The sequence below is a fragment of the Hesperophylax consimilis genome, unplaced genomic scaffold (assembly GCF_061612785.1).
Source record: "Hesperophylax consimilis isolate HC1 unplaced genomic scaffold, BYU_Hcon_1.0 scaffold_40, whole genome shotgun sequence".
Classification (NCBI taxonomy): Eukaryota; Metazoa; Arthropoda; class Insecta; order Trichoptera; family Limnephilidae; genus Hesperophylax; species Hesperophylax consimilis.
Genome location: NW_028301270.1, coordinates 116,397 through 137,498, shown reverse-complemented (window position 1 = coordinate 137,498; position 21,102 = coordinate 116,397). Strand labels below are relative to the sequence as shown.

Below are 21,102 nucleotides of genomic sequence, written 5' to 3'. Positions count from 1 at the left end.
ATTAATTAAACAAAATAATTACTCAAAAAACTACTTAATATGGATACATTAAAACACCAATTATAATCAGAAAATTGGAATAAAATATTACAATGTAATGATGTCAATATATGTTGTAAAATGTTTGAAGAAAAAATATCTAAATGCATAAATGACTCGACAAATAATAATATAATAACCAAATCCAAAGTGTCGAACTTGAAACCTATAAAACCATGGATTACTCATGGTTTAGTAGTATCTGTACGACATAAGCAAGCTCTTTACAAATTAACTACTCAACAACCAAATAATAAAAATTTACTAAATCATTTAAAGCATATAAAAACAAACTTTCATATATTATAAAAAATACAAAACAAAAGTATTATAAACAAAAGTTGAATCAGGCTGAAAATTATAGTAAAAGAGTGTGGACAGTTATAAATGAAATAATTGACAAGAAAAAAAAACAAGAATAACGACATCGCCACTATATTTCATGACAACATGAAAACATGTTGTAAAGAAAATCCCTCAAAAGCTGCAAACATATTTAACACCTTCTTTGCGAACGTAGGGGAAAATCTTGCCAATCTCATTCATACTGACCCAAATATAACATTTCCAGACTGTAGTATTGATACTGACAATAATATAGCAACATTCCAAGTCACCACAGAGAACGAAATAATATCAATTATAAACGGTATGCAAGGAGGTTCTGCCCCAGGTTTTGATGGAATAACAGTTCATATTTTAAAAAATATTAAAAATCAAATTTCTAAACCATTAAAACACATAATAAATGTAAGTTTCCAAAGCGGAGTGTTTCCATCAATCTACAAACAAACTACCATTACTCCAATATTTAAATCTGGTAACCCAGAAGAAGTTAGCAATTACCGACCCATATCAGTTATCTCGAACATAGCAAAATTTTTTGAAAAGATAGTTAAAAAAAGGATAAACCAATTTGTAAAATGTAATAAATTAATTAATGAAAATCAGTTCGGTTTTATGGAAGGTAGAAGCACTCAGGATGCAATTGCAAAATTAACTAGTCTTGTTCATAAATCATTAGATAAATCATTAAAATGCATTGGAATTTTCATAGATCTTAAAAAAGTTTTTGATAGCATATCACACGACAAACTTATAAGTAAATTAAGAAACATTGGATTAAGTAGTACAGCTATAGAATGGATAAAAAGCTACCTTTTCAAACGCCCTCAAGTCATAAAAATCAACGAAGTACTTAGTCAACAAAAAACAAGGCACTTCGGCATACCTCAAGGTACAGTCCTGGGACCATTACTGTTTATCATTTATGTAAATGACATATTCAATCAAAGATTAAATGGAAAAATAATATCTTATGCTGATGACACTGTCATAATAATTGAAGGTACTGATTGGAATAATGTTAATAACTTAGCAAATACTGATATTAATATACTGAAAAATTGGTTCGATAAAAACCTCCTCTCATTAAATACTGAAAAAACAAAATGAATCCCATTCTCTATCAACAAATTTAAATTAATACCAGAATTAAAAATTATAATACATCAACTTAAATGTAACAGAACTAATTGCAATCAAGAATGTTCTATACTTAGGACGGGTTGTTTCGGAGAATTTGAACAATTCATCAAATTTCAACGTTCATTTCCGGGTTCTGTGAAAGTTCTATTCAAGTTCTGTTATTATATCATTGTAGGCTAGGTGCTTGACAAAACTGAAATTAAAACAGAACTTTAAAAAATCTTTCACAGAACTTGAAAATGAACGTTGAAATTTGATGAATTTTTCAAATTCTCCGAAACAACCCGTCCTTAGTCTAACTTCTGAAATTAAATATCTTGGTATATATATAGATCAACATTTTAAATGGAAAAAACAAATTTGTGAACTTGTCAAAAGAATTAGAAAATGTATTTATATATTTATAAGACTTAGAAATATTCTTAGACTAGAAAACCTAAAAAGAGTGTACTATGCAATTGTACAATCTATATTACAATATGGTACTATTGGCTGGGGATAGGGTTGCCATCCGTCCGGGTTTCCCCGGATTTGTCCTAGTTTAGAAGGCGTCCGGGGAGCGTCCGGGCGGGGTTTCATTTGTAGTCCGGGTTTGCCAATGGTTTGCCAACGTGGAGAGAATATTCTCATTGATTTTACAACAATAAACAAAAGAAATAAATTTACTAAACGTAGAAACAATCTCGCCAGTAATTAAAATTAAATTCAATTTCCAAGAATACAGCTGCATTGATTTTTACAAATTCCTTTTAAAAAGGGAAGATATTTTAAAAGCTATCGGAAAGAGTGATAAATACAAAAAAACTGAAAAGGCAAGAGGCTGAGGAAAAATCTTTAATAGCTAGATTATCAAATAATGTACTTACAAGTGCTATAATTTCTATTCATTTTTGTACTTAAAGTAATGATTGTTTTTATTGCGTAAAAGAAATGTAGAATTTTAATTTTAACTTTTTATTATTTCATTGATTTCTTGAAATTACAATTGTATGTTTTTTTTACAACCATACTAGGCTAATGCCCGTGTTAAGGTAATATGGCTGTTGATTAAAATTTAAGGTGATATAAATGAGAATAGTTTTGGATATTATATGTTTAAAAAAATTAATAATGTAACTTACATTCCAGTAAAACTAAAATTTAAAAGGGGTCAGTTTTGTTGCTTAAGATTTAAGAAGACTGAATTTAGTTCATATTATGTTAAGAGGTATATTGTTGTGTAAATGGCTGCTGATACAAATTTAAAGAAGATAATTATTATTTATTTAAAAGAGTTACCGCAAAATTGTAAGACTGAATACTAAAATGGTCTCAGTATTTTTATGATTTTTGTTTAAAAATTTAATTGAATTTTGTTAAGTTTAATATTTTAATAAGGCTTAGTTTTCATAACAGTATATTAATAATTTTTGTTTTGTTTTAAGAATGAAAAAATTCTAATTGATTATGAAAACAATGTGTAACAAACTGTAATAAGATTCTGTTTTGTTAGGTACATTTAAAACGATGATAAAAGATTACAAAATTCAATTTTAAGGTCTGAAAATAAATAAAAAGGTGATTTATGACATTTTAAACTGTTTTTATTACACTGATTGTGTTTAAAAAAACCTGTTGACATGTCCGGGTTATTGGCTCTAAAATCCGGGGTTTTCACGCCTCTTGTCCTGGTTGCCAAATTTTAGAGATGGCAACCCTAGCTGGGGAGGAACTTATAACAATATATTAAATCCACTTAAAATAGTTCAAAGATTGATAATTAAAGTGATATTGAAAAAACCATCCAAATTTTCTACTGAGATTCTCTTTTCAATATTCAATGTACCCACAATAGACAATAAATTTATAAAGAAATACAGTTAAATAACTTACAATTCAATTCATCAGCAAGATATCAAAAAACTATCAAAATCCCAAAACTCAATACAAAGCACACACAAAATACCTATCTCTATCTAGGTATAACATATTTTAACATCCTTCCATTATATCTAAAAAATATTGAAGATATTCAGGAATTTAAAATAAAATTAAAAAATTACCTAAAACTACTATAAAAGTCCATATCTTACTCTTATTATTATTTCCGTTATTGAGCATTATTGTACATTAGACGTCCAAGAGTTTTTCATTATTTTGGGTTTGTATTAAAACGTCATTCAATTGTGGTTTAAAATGGGAGTGAATCTTTCAAAAGATATTTTTACAGAGTTTTAAAATTAATAATGAAAGCGCAGGATATTTCCGAGATCAAGGAGATCCAGTGCAGTAGAGAGGGATGGAAATTATCTTTACCTGATTCAGTCAGAAGTATTTCCTGGGGGAGGTAATCAGCCCAGACAGCCTCCACCAACAGCAGCAGGAACAAACATCCACTCCGCGCCATCGCTTCACAGGAACACAACGAGTATTCTATTACCTCGACTAACAACTAACTTAACTACAAGCTATCATCTCTCATGGTCATTCTACTTTGGTTTTTAACTTTAAAAAATGGAACTTGGAATGGGTAGAACTTTTGATACGTTAACACTCACAAAACACACTTGTTTGAAAGTAACAACTTCGTTGATTGAGTTTGAACACTGACTGGAGGACACTTTTTAATAATAAATTAGTTTATTATTATACCTGAAACAAGAGAAAATAAATAGTTAGTCATATAATAATACCAGAACATCTATTTTTTACAACAAAAGTTTTCCTACTGACAATCATTGAATATGAAACAATATTTACCGCATTTTTTTCTAAAATATCAACTCTTGGGTAATAATAATGGAAAAAAACTTACTGGGATAAAATACTGTACATTTTTCAAAAATCTGGTCAAATTATTTATTTTCCGGGAAAATTTAAAAACGGGACTGCAGATCTTTAAAGAATTAATTGACAGAATTCCTAACACAAAGTATCAGTTAAAAGCGAATGTTTTATCAGGATGGCAGAACACATGTTCATACAAATAATAATATTAACATACTGATATTGTCGCATTCCGTCACGATATTAATTTAGAAAAGAGTGCAGTGGGGTATAAAATTAAACTATTACACTTCCCTTTAATCGTTACTTCTTTAAAAATCTGACAGCTTCATTAACACTATCAATTTCCTGAATATATAATCGTTCTCTGGCCTCCCCTGGACTTTATACACAACATTAAATTATTTGTATTTAGGAAAGTAAAACAATTCACCCAATTATAAGTCCCCCTTCAACTCTATCCCTAGGAGGAGATCGCAGCCACAACTTTGGTAATTTAGTTAATGTCCTAAGTCCTAAACAATAATATAACAACTCTCAAAGGATGTTGATCTTTTCTGTAATAAGATGTAAGCCTTGTGCAAGTTTCGGGGTAAAGCAAAAGAACAGAATGATTACGATGAGAATCAACTTTAAAACTTAATCAAGTTGGTTGTTAGTGTTAAAAGTTTATCAAATAAGTATATTCTTGTGGTTTCCTTCAATATAAATAAACATTTAAGTTTGTAACACTCGAATATAACTTACAAAAGCATTATTACAACTTAAAATTTAAAATAAAACTCCGCCTGGTCCCTTCAAGCTCATACACAATATTATTATTATTCAATCTGCTATGTAACAACTAATATAATCTATTTTTTCTGAATGTTTGCAACTTACTGTGTCACTGTTTGTAATTGAATAGGTATAAGACATTGCAACAATAAATAAAAAGCACGCAAAATAATAAAAGTTGGGGATCTGAAAAACGCGTGGTAAATTTCAAAACTAATTGTTTTATTGTGACATAATGAATTGTAAACATGAAATTTATACTACTAACCTCACAACATCCTCGCGTTATTAATCCAACAACAACACAACACAATAATAATATAGCACCAATGAACACTCTATCTAAATAACTCCAATTTGTCAAACACTGACTAACTACTAAATACACAATCATTCAATAGACTAACCGATTGTTGTTTTTCACTCAAATACTATTTGGAAAATATTACGCGAAATCGTAAATACTTCAGTACAGAAACTAGGAGCATCCAACACAAGTTCTTTACGCGCGGTTTGTCTGCCGACTGCGAGCTGTGCGACGAGCTGCGAGCTAGCGTAGGCTCTATGGGGAGGTGGCGGGTGATGGAGAATACGGGAGGTGGTTGTGACTTGTTGGGAGGAGGGAGTAAGAAGAGTTAGTGGAGATGAGAAAGAGGTAGGTTGGTGCAGGTCAGTAGCAGTTATGTGCAGACAGTTTAGCAGTGGCGCAGGAATGCACTACTTTATAATGGTGATCATAGGGTTATCAGCAGATTGGCGGTATAGTTTTAGAGAGTTCGTTCTACTAAACTCGAACAGGATTTATGTTTTTTTTTAATAAATGAAACAATGTTACTTTGTTCTAAGCACTTTATATATATTTTTTAATAAACGTTAACCGGTTTCGGAAGTACAAGTTCACTCAACCTAGTAACTGTCCAATACCTACTGATTATTAAAGTTTTAAGTGAAAAAAAAAATCATCGAATTTCAATATTTTATTTTCATTTTGTACTCCAAATAATGTCAGGAATCACTGGATATAATAAGTCAAGTACGTCCCTTATCACTCTGTATTTAATAAACCACAATTCCAATATAATGTACCCTCCACTGACAATTAAATAATAATGTCAGGAATCACTGGATATAATAAGTCAAGTACGTCCCTTATCACTCTGTATTTAATAAACCACAATTTCAATATAATGTACCCTCCACTGACAATAATAATGTCAGGAATCACTGGATATAATAAGTCAAGTACGTCCCATAAAACTCTGTATTTAATAAACCACAATTTCAATATAATGTACCCGCCACTGATAATAATAATATATATGAAGACCCCAAGGCAAGAAGTTGTTAACTTACATTTTCGTAAAAAATGAGTTAGAATGCTCTCTAAACTAATTCGCATACGCTCTTTCCAATGAACACCATGCCAGAGCTTAAAAACGGCAAGAACATGCTTAAATCAATGTGATGAACATGTTAACTACGTGTTTCTGTGACATTAAGTTGATAAAATCAGGGCAAGAACTTGTTAACTACTAAGTTAGCAAGTTCTTGCCGTAATTCTGTAATTAACAACTTCTTCCCATCTACATTGGTTTAAATTTTTATGGTTAACATGTTATTCACTCACTTTGACGTTTACCTTGGTGGTTTTAAAAAGTTTTGCAGTGCGTGTTTTTTATTTAAAAATCATCGAAAATGAGTTCCAGAGGTGAAAAAATGGTGAATATGTGTCAAAAATTGATCAGGGAATCAGGTAAGCTGTATAAAACATTATCATTCATCTTAATTTATCCTTAAAGTAGTTTGAAAATGGGTGACTCATTTTTGTTTTGGTGTTTTTCTGTCTAAAATTCAACAATTTTTTATTGTAATGCTTATTAATTTGTTTCAGGAAGTGTTCAAGAGTCCACTAATTTAGTACAACCTGAGAAGCATTTAGAAATACCTCAAAATAATGTAATTTTAATGGATGGTAAATGCAAAAAAAAAGTTTTACTCTGTGACTCTGAATATTCTTTTATGTTTTGAATTCCTTCATTAATGCTTTACAATATCGTGTTTCAGAAAGTGTTCAAGACTCTTTGACTGGTGTTGAGTTTGGGATATTATTAGGAATACCTCAACATGATGTCATGTTAATGGAAGTTAAACTTAAAAATACTTTATAGTGACACTAAATTCTTTTGAACATTGAACTAAAAATGATTATTTTACTGTACTTTGTATTTTCAGAAGATAATCAGAGTAGTCTAGAGTATATCGCTACTACCACTGGTACAGGAGATATAATTTTGGAATACGTACAACAAGATGAGATACTCAATACTTTAAATCAAACTGGTGAGGATAAGGCTTTATAACTTGAATTGAATTTTATTTTACTGATTTGCATGTAATGAAGATTAAATTATTATTTTCAGATGCAGCTCTTGCTGTGGAAAGCAGTGTAGGATAATATACTGAGGACGCTGAAAGCGAAATTGAAAACAATGTAAACGTTTCTGATGTAGAAAACAGTCATTTAGAAGGTAATTTGTCTTGCTGTACCTAGGTATATAATTTCAGATTAACTTTAAAAAAAATCATTTTTGACTGTTCGCTAACTGATATGAATGTGTGTATTATTTTCAGGCACTAAAAAGAGTAGGAAGAGGCCCAAGCTAGGGCGAGCAAGAGAAATAGCGCGGGACGCTAGGATGAGAGGTGATTCTTATGTTAATTATAAAAAAAGCCTTAAACCTGCTAAAACACCAAAACTGGAAGAAAATCTTTGTGTTAGCAACTGCAGATTGAAATGTAATTCAAGATTTAATGCCGAAGTTAGGCAAAAACTCTTTCTAGAGTTTTATTCACTACATTCAGAAGCCCAATCAACTTTGTTATTGAGATCGATGAATATTAAAAAGATAACCAGGATCACTTCGACCAAACGATCCTGCAATATTACGTACTCTGTTTCAATACAAGGAAATAATGAACAAGTTTACAAACCAGCCTTAATCCATTTGCCAAATAGGTAGAGGCAGATTAGATATTTCGAGGAGAAAAGTAGCTGCAGGAGTTTCATCACCAGCAGTAAGTCACAGAGGTCGCCACTGCACGAGGCCTAACAAAACACCAGATAACCAGCTTAAAGAAGTAAGAGAACACATCAATATGTTCCCTGCAGTAGCTTCACATTATTCCAGGAACAAAAATCCCCATAAATTGTACCTCGCATCCGATTTGTCAATCCCAAAACTGTATGAGCTCTATAATATGTTTTGTGGAGAAAAAGAGTATGCCCCTGTTTCGTTGAATCGTTACGTTAATCGTTTACACGTTTAACTTGTTGTTTGGTGTGCCTAAGACAGACACTTGTGGGACTTGCGATAGCAAAAAATCTGACCAAATTCATGTAAATATGCATAAAGCTGCATTTGAAATGCAAAAACATGATAAGAAAAAGGCATCTGAACTTTATACACAATACAAAAAACACTATCGGAAAAAAGGTTAACTTTCAAAAAGGAATTCGCTGGATAAGAGTGGAGGAATTCGGGATTTATAAATATCGAAAATCACTCTCCGAAGAAGAGCCTTGGAAAGAAGTGGATCTTAAAAAAAAAGGTGTGAAACATTATCTTCCCTGCCAATGCTGTCATCAAAAGTGAGAGATAACAAAGAAATCGATGCGGTCAAATGGAATGATATCCAAAAATTGTTACCATACCTGGATGAGTTTTTTCGTGGATTTTTTAAGTCTCAAAAAAAATTTACACATGCTCTGCTACCTTTTCTTTTCAATAATAATTATTATTTAGTTACTTTATATCAAAAAAAAAGTTTAATTTGTTTGATTAAATAAAACAACAAGAATTTAACATGTTCTTGCCTTTCAATTCTGTATCTTCCTCACCTATCCCTGAAGATGGCATGAACATGTTAACTACATTTTTTTGTAGAAAACATGTTTATTTTAACTTTTAGACTGCAAAACTACTTAATATTACTAGATGTAATGTAAATTTGGTTTGTTTACTACACCATGAAGGATCAGTACATTGTATATGACATTCAAATAAAAAATTATAAGGCAAAACGCAAAAGTCTAAATATCTCAGAATGCCTTCAATGTAAGTTAACAACTTCTTGCCTTGGGGTCTTCATATATGTATATCCCTGCATTTCTTGTCGCGAGCCTTCGACCAATCACAACAATCGGTTTTACGAACGTTCCCGAATCATTCCGAAGTTTGTCGAAGGCCTTTTCAAAGTAATTCAGCGACTCGGTTGCTTGAACGCGGTCGTAAATTTTTACCCGTCTTTTTTATAATACGTTTAATGATGAAGCGATACGAAGGTGTCTCGAAGCGTCTACCTGAATGAAAATTATAAGATAAGGTTCAAAGGGCCCGCGATGCGGGGATTAAATAACATATTATTTTTTTCGAATATTCAATAGTAAAAAGAAATACATTATATTACGAAAAGAAGAAATGTTTGGAACTGCCAATAAAAGAGCATGTCCATTAGCAAATATATTAAATTAGATTTTCAAGAAATCCTTCAAAAGGTTGACGTGTTCCTTTGATTATCTCAATGCTTCAAAGAGAATTTTGGATAAATATTACGTAGAAAAGAAGAGATTATTAAGTTCGTAATATGAAGCGTATAACATCGAATAATACAACATTTTGTGTAATATAGTAATTTATTTTTGGGGTATTATGCCGTGTTGCCCTACCTCATTCTTTACCCAAAGTTTTTATTCATTTACTTATTTATTAACGCCCTTTTTCGGGGCTTTTACATAAGAATATTAAGAAATATACATTATTTATTGTACATACTCTAGGCAAAGAGGAATACATAAGGTAGTTAGTCCCAGAATTTCTGCACTTAAATAAATCCTGACTTCTAGTATTACGTTGTGGAATCCGAAAGTTTATCAATTCTAGCAATACCGGACTATCAACTAAATAATTTAGAATTTTATATAGAAATACCAAGTCAGTGAAAATTCTTCTGCCTGACAATTTGAGCATTCTCATATAATTTAACAGAGTGTTGTAGTTCAACATAATTACTGGAATACCCATTTAAAAATTTATAACAAGAACCAAAGACATTATTTATTATGTTTTGGACAGCATTACAGTGTCAATCATCAGAGCAGATGTGAAATGGAAGATTTTTTAATTTTTATTTACCATGAAGTGGTGAATCATTTGAATTTACTGAATTTAAAGTTACTGTTCTTTACACAAATAGAACGGAGTCATTGCGCCTAACATTTTTTACCTCATATGGGTGTTTCCAATTTTTCCTGGCCATTATAGACCTATCCTAGTATTTTCTCTGTTGGGAAAGATTTGTTACGTAAAAACCTTACTAAAATTGTATGTTTGTGTTCATCATACTCTTCATCGTCAGCTCTCCAGCAGCTAACCGCGGCCATATACTACATACGGGTCTGTTATGTTTGGAGGTAAATTAAAAGTAATGGCCAATTTTAATTAAATGATCGGCAATTGCCGATTTGTCAGTGGGGCCGAGTTTACGTGCTCGAAAGGTTTCTGATATCCGTTTATAGATCGTCCGTTCTGTAATTTTCATTGTCATATTCTGATCAACACTTGTATTTAAAATAATTAAATATTAAAACAAGAAAGCTAAAGTTTACTTACATTTACGATTGTTTTACAGATTGATATAGCTTGCAAAGTTTTATGCCAGTTTTTATAATTTTATTATTCCATCTCCATTGTTTAGTCTGGGAGAAAAACGTTCGAGAATATTTAGATAACGCTAGGAAAATAAAATCATAAGTTGAAAGCGAAAAGCTGTTATTTCATTAAAATGTTTCAAACGTTCCGGATAAAATGTTAATAAATTTAATGACCTGTTATCATACTAACAATTTAAACGGGCAACATTGAGCATTGTTACAAATTTCGTAATATCAAATTATAAATTTAAAAAAAACGATGTGAATTTTTACCATGAGAACAAAATAATGATTAAATATATTTTAGTTTCTGGCACTGTACATTAAATTTGCTTGTTTTTAAACAATTTTAGACTTTACAAGTTGAAGAATATTCAGAAATAAAATAATTCAACATTGTGTGTTAATTCTCATGAGAAGCATGGTTTTGTCAAAAACAGTCATAATAATATAAAAGATATCAAATTAAATTTTTCCTAATATTTCATGTTTAAAAAAATCTGAACAATGACTAACAAACTAATCATCACGCCGTTTCACCGCAGGGGTAGGCAGGTAGCAATCACCTCGGTGTTGGCACACACCCCTTCCCTCTTTCACATTTTATTGTCACTCTCCTTTTATTCAGACTCTTGACTATGGTTTGACTCAAGTATCTGGTTCACTTGATCGTGCCATCAGGCGTTCCCCACTTCTTCGTTCATTCGCTCTACATGCCCCAACCACCTGAGCGTCCGTTTCATTTCTCTCACATACATGATTTTGCCACGCAAACGCCTCGGGGATCTCATTTATAGAGCATTCGGTCTACTTTCATTCTTCCTCTGCTAGCTCCAGCCTCACTGCCATGCATAAAGGTAGGTACCAACCAGTGGCGTAGCTAGGTAACCAAGGGCCCTGGGGCAAATTAAAAAATGGGGCCCCACTGCTATGTAAACTGATTAGGTATTATCAAATAAAAATATGAAATGTGGTTCCTCCAAACCCTCCGCTCTTATGTGTGTCATGCAAACATCATCCACGTTCACATGTTCGGCGGCGGAGGTATCTCCAACTGCAATAATTGTCTAATCTTCTTCAGTAGGCTTCTCAACCAACACTGCAGTTACCACATTATTTGAGTGACTATCAATAGAAATATTTTGACCAGATGTACTTGCAGAAGGCTGACTAAAAATCTTGTCAATTTTGGGCAATTTTCGTTTACTATCTTCTCTTTCTTGGCGTTGTTTGCGTTTAAATGCACCACTGGGTTTCTTCTTTTTATCTATATTTTAATACGCTTTAAGTGTCGTTGGGGAATGAGGCACATATCACTTTCCGTCAAATTGACAACACTGCCAACCTACAGAAAGAATTTAGGGGAATTCCCTAGGCATAACTTTTGAATTTCTCTCAACTGAGTTGTCATGATTAAAGTGGAGTTGCAAGTTGTAACCTGTCATATTTATTTTGAAAATTGGAGAAATTTCCAAAAGTTCAGTTCGATCGAGATTTCTGGTAAAGATTCGAGGGCCCCCCTGAGCTTGAGGGCTCCGGGGCACTGCCCCGCCTAGCCCCTAAGGTAGCTACGCCACTGGTACCAACATTCCATTGTGGACTTCTTTGGACAGTTCTTTGTTAACGCCAACCGCGTTCAGTCCTCCATTAATGAAGTTACCTGCATTCACCCTTCTTTCAATATCTCTATCAGCCTTCCCATCTCTCGTAAACCATACAACCTCTTTGAACAATACTGTTTTGGAAGAACTAGGTGTTTTATAACATGAACAAATGATTAAATACAAATTTCAACATTGAGCCATTTTAGGGGCGTATAATATACTTGAACAAGCTTTTAATACGTTGTCTAGTTTTCGTTTCGTTGTGTATTTGGATTAACTGTTATCACAATAAGTTAATAATGACTTCGTTATTACTTACTAGCTGGACCCAGTTGCTGTGGCTCAGTCTGTCTGTGCAGATAGAGAAATAATAGCGTTATGATTTTAAAAGGCATGTTTTTACCTGTTACAGATGACATCTATATAATATAGGTATATAAAAATGTGTATTCGAATGTAAAGTTGTGTCAAAATTTCAAAGCAATCGGTGAAGAACTTTCGGATATTTAAGATTTTCAACCAACGAACATTTACATTTTTATTTATATAGATAGATTACATGTGTAGCTGACGTGAACCCGGTGTTGCTTGAATTTACTCTACTTCCTATAAATATAAAGTATTATATATAGAAACCTTCCGGAAGAAATTCTCTAAATGATAGTGAAAACCAAACAAAAATTTGTTGCGTAGTTTAGAAGAACTAAGCGTACAAACAGACACACGCAGATATCGAGATGGAGAAGAGATATCTCCGAGTATTTTGTTATTAGCGTTCTCTATTATTTTTTCGGTTAGTGGGCGTAATATAACATTTTTTCATCCATCATACATTGACTTAAATGACAGTCATTATTAAAAGCATTGATTTATAGTTAGTGGGGAGATGATTGAGTTATCAGACGGCCGGCGTGGTCTAGTGGTATACGCTTTTGACTACAGATCCGAAGGTCGCGGGTTCGAACCCGGCGTGCGCAAATAAATTTTATTTGATTAATTTGTGTTATTTCACAATTAATTAATTAAAATTAATTAATTAAAATAATATATAGTATATTTGCGGCACGTTCCAGAGTGGAAGATACTCTCAGTATCGCCCTGGTGTAAGACCACCATTCAGAATTGAAACGTTGCTTGAAATGGCTTTAGCCGTGTTTGGTGACCAGATCTGAATAGCCAGGTACTTCCCCACCTTCTTCTTCCCCATCTCCCTCCCCTCCCCAATACCCTCAGCCTCACAACATACCCCAATTGGGGATGCCATAGTCTCACTGGCTCCAGACGGGAGCAGTTGGGACTCTTGTGCGGTAATACTGTAAAAAAAAAAAAAAAAAAAAAAATCACATCTCTACTGAGTTGGTACAGTGGCTACAGGCAGCTTCATCTCACTTATCCAATTCATATTGATTCATGTCTTACCTTTTTGGAAGCCATTCATAAATATAACATACCGTTCTAAATTATGCATCATGTCGGAATCATACACTTATGTTATACCTATGTAAAGGGCCGTAACAAATAGTATAATAGCAGCATTTAATAGTGTGCTACCTACTTTTTCGTAATAAATAACATTTAATAATAAGTCAATTATTAATCAATACAGTGTTGTCGCCGCAGGGGGAGGCCGTGTGGATGTGGCGCCACAATCAATGTTAAACCGTTTAGGTCCTTGGGCAATTTGGGAGATATTCTTCACAGACAACGATCAAACGTAGTTGTTCTGGGATATATGGGCTAAAACAATTTCAAGCATTTTTTTTATTAGTAGTCTTTATAATATATATATTTTTTTAAATTTACTTGCTCTCCTCCAGTGCGCCAAGACCGCAAGCAAAGGTTGTGTCCGCCGCGCCACTCGCGATGTCGCTAGTTTAATGTTACCGCGTGTGTAGACTGTGTAGGTACGGTAGTGAGTGATGCGGCACCCAATATAATTGGGCCTCTGACTAAAAATTATGCCGCTACATAAGGGGCCGAAGACCGACAGGTCTCCCAGCCAAGGGGAATCACTAAATATCGACGAACAATTAAAATATTGTTCTTGAATATTGATGGAATATTTCTCTCTAAAATGGAATACGAACCCTCGACCTCAAAGTACCTAACCCATCGAACACGGTGGCTGTCATCATTATACCGAATATACTGAAATATCGATTATTCAATGGAACGTGACCTTTTGCACGTTAGTTCATGGTTAACCCCTCGATAAATTTCTCCCTATTTGTGTGAAATAATACCTAACTTCTGGACAGTTATATTATAACGCAGTGACCATCTGCCTATTAACCCAAAGCCCTCACACTGTTAAGAGCTATTATTGTGATTGGTTTGTGGGGAAAATTAATTATTTATAAACTGTCATCAATTTAAAGTCTAATAAAGAGACCGTTATCAAAACTCAATCAACTCCTTGTACCTTTTAGTAATCGCTGTGGGGGACTACCCACGTGCTGTAGGAACACACCATCAGGCTGTATCCGCAGCGGTAGGCAGAGCAAGGCACATAATACTTATATTATTATTTCCAGCAGTACAATAATATTTAGTTTTTATTCGAACAATTTGAAATGTTTTTAAGAAACGGGAAACTTCAGAATAATACGCTCATAAAAAGTGTAACTAATTTGTCCATTCTCACAGCAAATAAAGCGTGGTACACACGCAAAGCTAACATCAACAGATAATATAAAGCACAATAGCGCTCGCCATACAATCCCATACAGACCCGACACACGTAAAAAGATAATGCGCTATAAGTGTGGTTCTGAACTTCGCTAACCGAATTTATTTTACGTAACCGCTCCCGACGCGATATTTGAAAAGTTATGCGTCCCCCTCTCCGCCGTAAAAAGGAGAGGGGGTCATTTTAATTACGGAGCTACCAACTAAGTTCCGTGTTCCCTTTGACAGCCATGACATAAGCAGCCTAATAATGCATTTCTTATTTATTATGTTAGCTCATATCGTCATGTGTGCTAGTAAATTTAGAAACATAAAAAAAAAACTTTATTTGGCAAACATACTTAACATATATTTAAAATATAAATAAAATCAATATTTGAATTTGAAGTAAACAAATTTTCGCCCTTTCAAAATTAATCATATTTTTAATCTCAGTATGTTTATATGGTAATATCATTCGGTTTTTTGATAATGTTACCTACATAGAGAAGCTTCTAGTTTGTTCGTTTGTTGATTGTTTTCAATTGTTTTCCTGGGTAATCTGGTTTGCTCTCGTCAGCTCTCATGCTCTCTTCTCGTTCCCTGCCCTGGTGTTGGTCCTTGCCGCCTTTGCCTTCGACATTTTTGGAAATCGACGTGAGCTTATTTTACAATAATTTATTATATGTCGCTTTCGTCGATCGGCGTGCGAACTGCGAATTTCCTGATTCGACGGAGAGGTTATGTCAGGTTATGTGAAAATGCGCTATTTACGCGCAGATTGTTTAAAATCTAAAAAAGTTTATAAATAGCATTTATAATTATATAGTTGGCGGCATCATCATCTGAGGATGAGCTGTCCAACAGATCCAGCAATAGGCGACAAGTATCATCCATTTCGAAAACGTGCTCAAGCTGTCAGTAAGTTAAGTTGTCACTTTGACATGAAATTATGTTCCTCGGCCGCTCTCGAATTCAACTGACCCCCTCTCCTACCATAGGAAGAAATATTTGATAGCGTCGTGTGTCGGTAGAAAAGATGATGCGCTGTACATTAACTTTTGATGTGAGCTTTGCGTGTGTACCACGCTTAAATAACTTACGCATGCAGGTATCTTACCTATGTATATAAGTATCACTAAATAATTGTATGAAGATTTACTATAAGACATGCTCACAGATGATGTAATAGAATTTTTATTTAGTTTAATTTTAACATAGATTTTTAATATTTTTAGATTCAAATTTCGTGTCTCATTTATTTTCCATAAGCAAAACTTTTTACACAAAATTTTATTTTTATTTGGAACCGCACAAACGTCTGAACTGATCTCAACCGTCTGGAGCTGGTGTGACTATGACAATGACATCTTCAATTGGGGTATGTGGGTGAGGATGAAGGTAATATGGAGGGGAAGAGGAAGGTTGGGAAGTTCCTGGATATTCAGATACGGTCACCAAACATGCCCAAGACAATTTCAAGCCACGTTTGATACTGAGAGTATCTTCAACCATGGAATGTGCTGCAAATATACAATATATTATTTTAAATGCGTATTTTCTAAAACAACAAAATTATTAGTACGGTTGTTATAGTAATTTAATTTTCAATAACTTAGTATACACCACTTTTATTTTTCATACTTACTAAGTTATTGTTTTATTTTAAATTATAATGTCACATCACAAAGTACCTGTTTCACACGAACAAAACTTAATTTTCACTACAAAATAATAGCATAAAGAAAAAAATTTAACGCTGATTAACAATTTCAAAAAACAAATGAACACAAAAAATGTGAGTAATATATGCATAAATATACCTAAAGATAACATAAAACAAATAATGGATCCCAGTTTAAGCAAAACAGTAGAAACGGGATTTGATATTATATGTATTTACGTTATTTGTTGCTGGAATAAGAATTGCAACCTAGCAGAAAAAAAGACGCCATGAGAAATATTCTTCATAAGCAATACGCAAAAGACGGGACTATTTGGTCCACAAGATCAAGTGATATTATTATTTTTGCTTCATGTTCCTGAGGATGAACTCTGATATCACTGGTCGACATTTATTTTTTTAAGTGCTGTCCCTTAAGCATAACTAATTTTTTTATATGTATTTAGTATCCATAAACACGAAATGAAACAAAAAAAAATTTTAATAGGTCAGGTTTTTTTATTATTTAACAAAGTTTTTTTACATAATTCTTCCATAGTATGACGGGTACTTACTTAAAAAAATTTCAAAACTAATTCAATTTATTTTTTTTTGCTCCTGATTTGCGCTTGTGAGTATCTTGAGAGTCTCTCGACAGGGTCCAGCAATAGTCTGCTATCATAGATGGACTCCACTTTCCTTGGTATCACTTTTCCATATCCGCAATGTCCTGGTGAAATTGTTCGCCGTGCTCGTCACTGACATCTCCCATATTTTCGGGGAAAAAATTCAAATGAGAGTGAAGGAAGTGTATTTTTAGTGACATGTTACATACCATCTTTTTTGTAGACTATGAGCATTTCAGACACAATGCTGATATAGTCTTCACTTTTATGACTTCCAATAAATAATAATAATAATAATAATAATAATAATGTTTATTTCAGCTGGACAGAGCGGTGTGTGCAATGCTCTGCCTGCCATAAAAGTTTACATTTAAGTTAATACATAAAAATAAAATGAATAAAGATATAAATAAAAATAATAAATAAAAAATCAATACATTGATGTGCACATTAGGACTTTATGGTGGCTTGAGTGAAATTCTCCATCTCCGGTGTAGAGGCGCTCCCTGCCACTGGGCAACGGCCTGGACAAGAGTGTTGTCCGATCTCTGGTAGCGCTGACTCGTCCCGGCTATTCTGTGGCGCATCAAAGCAGCGAACCCATGCACCCTTCCTTCGGTGAACATCTGTGAAGCGCTGCATCGCCAGGGGAGGCCAAATAGGGCTCTGTATGCGTGGTTGTACTGTACTCGGAGTGTGTTCATGACGCCTTGTGTGTATGTCGTCCATAGCTCGCTAGTGTAGAAGCTCATACAATATGTTTGGAAAAGTTGCTTCTTCACCGGAGGACTGCATTTGTTGAATCTCCTGGCAAGCATGTTAGCTCTCACACTCAGTACTCTTCTTTGACGTTCTATGTCTTTTTTATCATTTAGGTCATCGGTGATGACATGCCCCAAATATTTGATTTCGCTGCAAATTGTCAGGTTGGCCCCGCCGAGACGTATGGGTGGAATGACAGTGGGACCAGTATTTGCTTTAAATATCAGCAGGGATGACTTTTTAGCATTGTACATCAGCCCATGACTGTCAACGTAAGCTTCGCATATTGCCAGAAGTTTTCTCATCGCTCTTATCGATGGAGCTAGTATGACCATGTCGTCTGCATAGCTAATATTGTTCATACATACCCCGGCAATATGGCATCCGATTCTTGTCGTATTTAGTGTTTTACTAAGTTCATCCATATACACGTTGAAAAGCACTGGGGACATTGAGCCTCCTTGTCTAACGCCGCACTTTAATTTGGCTGCTTCTGATAGGCTTTCATTCCATCTGACAAAGTTTTCCTGTTGGTTGTACCATGTTCTCAATATATTAACAATTTGTGGTGGAACTTGTCGTTCGGTCAGTTTTTTCCACAACGCATTATGACAAACCCTGTCAAAGGCTTTGCTTAAGTCTAGGAAGCATGCGTACACCGTTGTTTTTCTGGCTTTATAGTATTCGATTGTTTGTTTCATGCTATATATGGCCGTATCAGTAGAGCATCCAGCTTTGAAGCCCATTTGAGAGTCCTCTGTATTGAGCTTGTCTTCCGTTAAATTTAAGATGACCTTTTCGAAGATTCTTGCAATTATTGTGGCAAGAGATATGGGTCTGTAATTAACAGATGATGTCAAGTTCAACTGGCGGCTTTTTGGGATCGGTATTATTATTGTTTTGGACAGCTCTTTCGGAATGTGTCCGAGGCCGATCATGGCAGTGAAGAGAGAGGCAAGCAGTATTGTTAAATACTCCCCCGCATGCTTTACATGTTCTATCACTAGTCCATCGTGACCTGCAGATTTACCTCCTGCCATGTTGCGTATTGCTCACTGGATCATCTCAGGTAATATGACGATGGACGGCTGTTGTTCTGGTTGATGCGTTTTTGTCTCAATCTCTTTAACCATTATTTGCGGTTGATCTGGTGCGGAGCAGAATGTATTTCTGAAAACTTCAGCAATATCTTTATTTACAGATTTTCCATCAATCTGGCTCGGTGCGGTGTATTTCGCTTTCAATACGGCATTGGTTTTATTCCAGAAAGATGAAAAATTCTTGCATTCAAAGCTGTTCGCTATTTTGTCCATTTTGTTCTGCTCAAAGCTTCTTTGACAATTCTTATATTTTTTCTTAAAAAGCAATCTGGTTTCTTTTCTAGCTTCCATGATGGGACCTTCAGTAGGTCGTCCATTCTGCAGCCAATTTATGTGTGCATTTCTAGACGCTTCATAATATAAGGCAACCTGCTCATTCCAACCCGCTGTAGCCTTCCATTTTCTCCCATTTTTTGGCCTTCTCCCTGTGTTAAACGCAGATATAGCTGAGTTACTCAATGCTTGTACAATGTTTTTGTATAGGTCATCGATTTGGGCTACATTCATCGTGGTGCTGTCATAAGTTTCTGTGTTGGTTCCATAAATTATCTGAAGTTGACCTATTGCAAATTGGGCATACCTGGAGTAGGACTGCACTTCTACATGACTTTTGGGCCGCCATCGACACGGATCCTCTACTTTTGTGTGACTTGCGGTATATGTGGGTAACCCATTAGTTCTTAGAGTGGTGTGCATTGGTCTATGATCAGACCAGTCGGACTTGTAGTCAATATACATATTTTCTATTGTATTGAGTACTGCCTGAGTCACTAGACAGTGGTCGAGCCACTTCGTGGTATTATGTGCATCGCTTACGTATGTGTAAGAGTCGAGCGGGAGTATGTCAGCATCCGCAATTTGTAGGTTATATTCGGAGCAGAATGATTTAAGCTCACGTCCAAATGGCGAATTCATGTCGGCATTAAAGTCTCCCAGAATAATACAATTAGGGTTGTCTCTTTCCTCAATTATCGTGTGCATTTTTGATAGACAGGATAAATATTCCGGTAAATTATCAGTGTTGTCCACTGGCATGTATACACTCATGACAAGTAATGTTCCAGTGTTGAGTGTGATATCAATCGCTATTATCCTGGGAGTTTCACAGTCGATTGTCACTGCCTTGAATGATTTCCTCCATAGTATAGCTAGTCCGCCATATGGTCGTCCTCGTAGTGGGCCATTAGAGACGTCTACCGCTGAGGTACCATAGCTCATGAATTCAGGGTGAATTTCGCTAAGAAAATCTAAATCAGTTGGTATAAGCCATGTCTCTTGCAACAGAATGATATCGTTTGTAATACACAGATCAGAAATAAATTTTTCTACTCTTTTTACAGATCGGCAATTGATCGAAGTGATGTTTAACTTATTCATTTTGTTTTGTTCCTTTCGTGGTTCGCTCGATAGCTTCTCTGTATCTTCTAAATACGATGCCTTGGGGCCAGAAATCGTGATTCATCACAGTTTTAATGTCGCTTTGCTGGATCATGATTTTAAATGTCCTGAATGGAGTTTCTTTGAAAGGTTTTAGGATTTCAACATTAATTACTTTTAAACCTTTATTTTCGCAAAATAATTTTACATCTTCTGTGTTTGTTTCAAGTGCGAAACGAGATACATATAGCCCTATTGAAAGGTTTGCTATTTTTAAATTTCCTTCATTACTTCCTGTTCCACGATTATTTAAGAATCGCTTCTTGCGATGTTTATTCATAACAACCGTAAAACCATTGTTTACGTTTGACGCGCTTGACAGTGAACTGCTTCGGGCTGCTTCGGTTTTTTCCGGCTCTCTTCGGGCTTTCTCACTAACACTAGCATAAGTACGAGCATTTCGATTAGATTTGCCGTCGTGAGCGGCTGTAGGTTGCGACAATATTTGCGTATTCTCGTGATT

The 21,102-nt window shown here is 34.3% G+C and overlaps 1 protein-coding gene and 1 long non-coding RNA gene across 2 annotated transcripts; one reads left to right on the top strand and one right to left on the bottom strand.

Moving 5' to 3' along the window:
• Window positions 1-6,388: 6,388 nt before the first annotated feature.
• Window positions 6,389-9,215, top strand: LOC149408944 (uncharacterized). Its single transcript, XR_016305320.1, has 3 exons — window positions 6,389-7,410; window positions 7,491-7,598; window positions 7,702-9,215. It is a non-coding gene; the product is annotated as an uncharacterized LOC149408944 (long non-coding RNA).
• Window positions 9,216-19,063: 9,848 nt separating this feature from the next.
• On the bottom strand, window positions 19,064-20,899 carry LOC149408943 (uncharacterized). The gene has a single exon (XM_089650274.1). The coding sequence runs from the start codon at window positions 20,577-20,579 to the stop codon at window positions 19,155-19,157; it is 1,425 nt and encodes a 474-aa protein (XP_089506400.1). The 5' UTR covers window positions 20,580-20,899; the 3' UTR covers window positions 19,064-19,154.
• Between the last annotated feature and the right edge of the window lie 203 nt (window positions 20,900-21,102).

What these genes read in the sequence shown, in the direction of transcription:
- LOC149408943 (XM_089650274.1), bottom strand. Translation starts at nt 20,579, where the DNA reads ATGAATAAGTTAAACATCACTTCGATCAATTGCCGATCTGTAAAAAGA.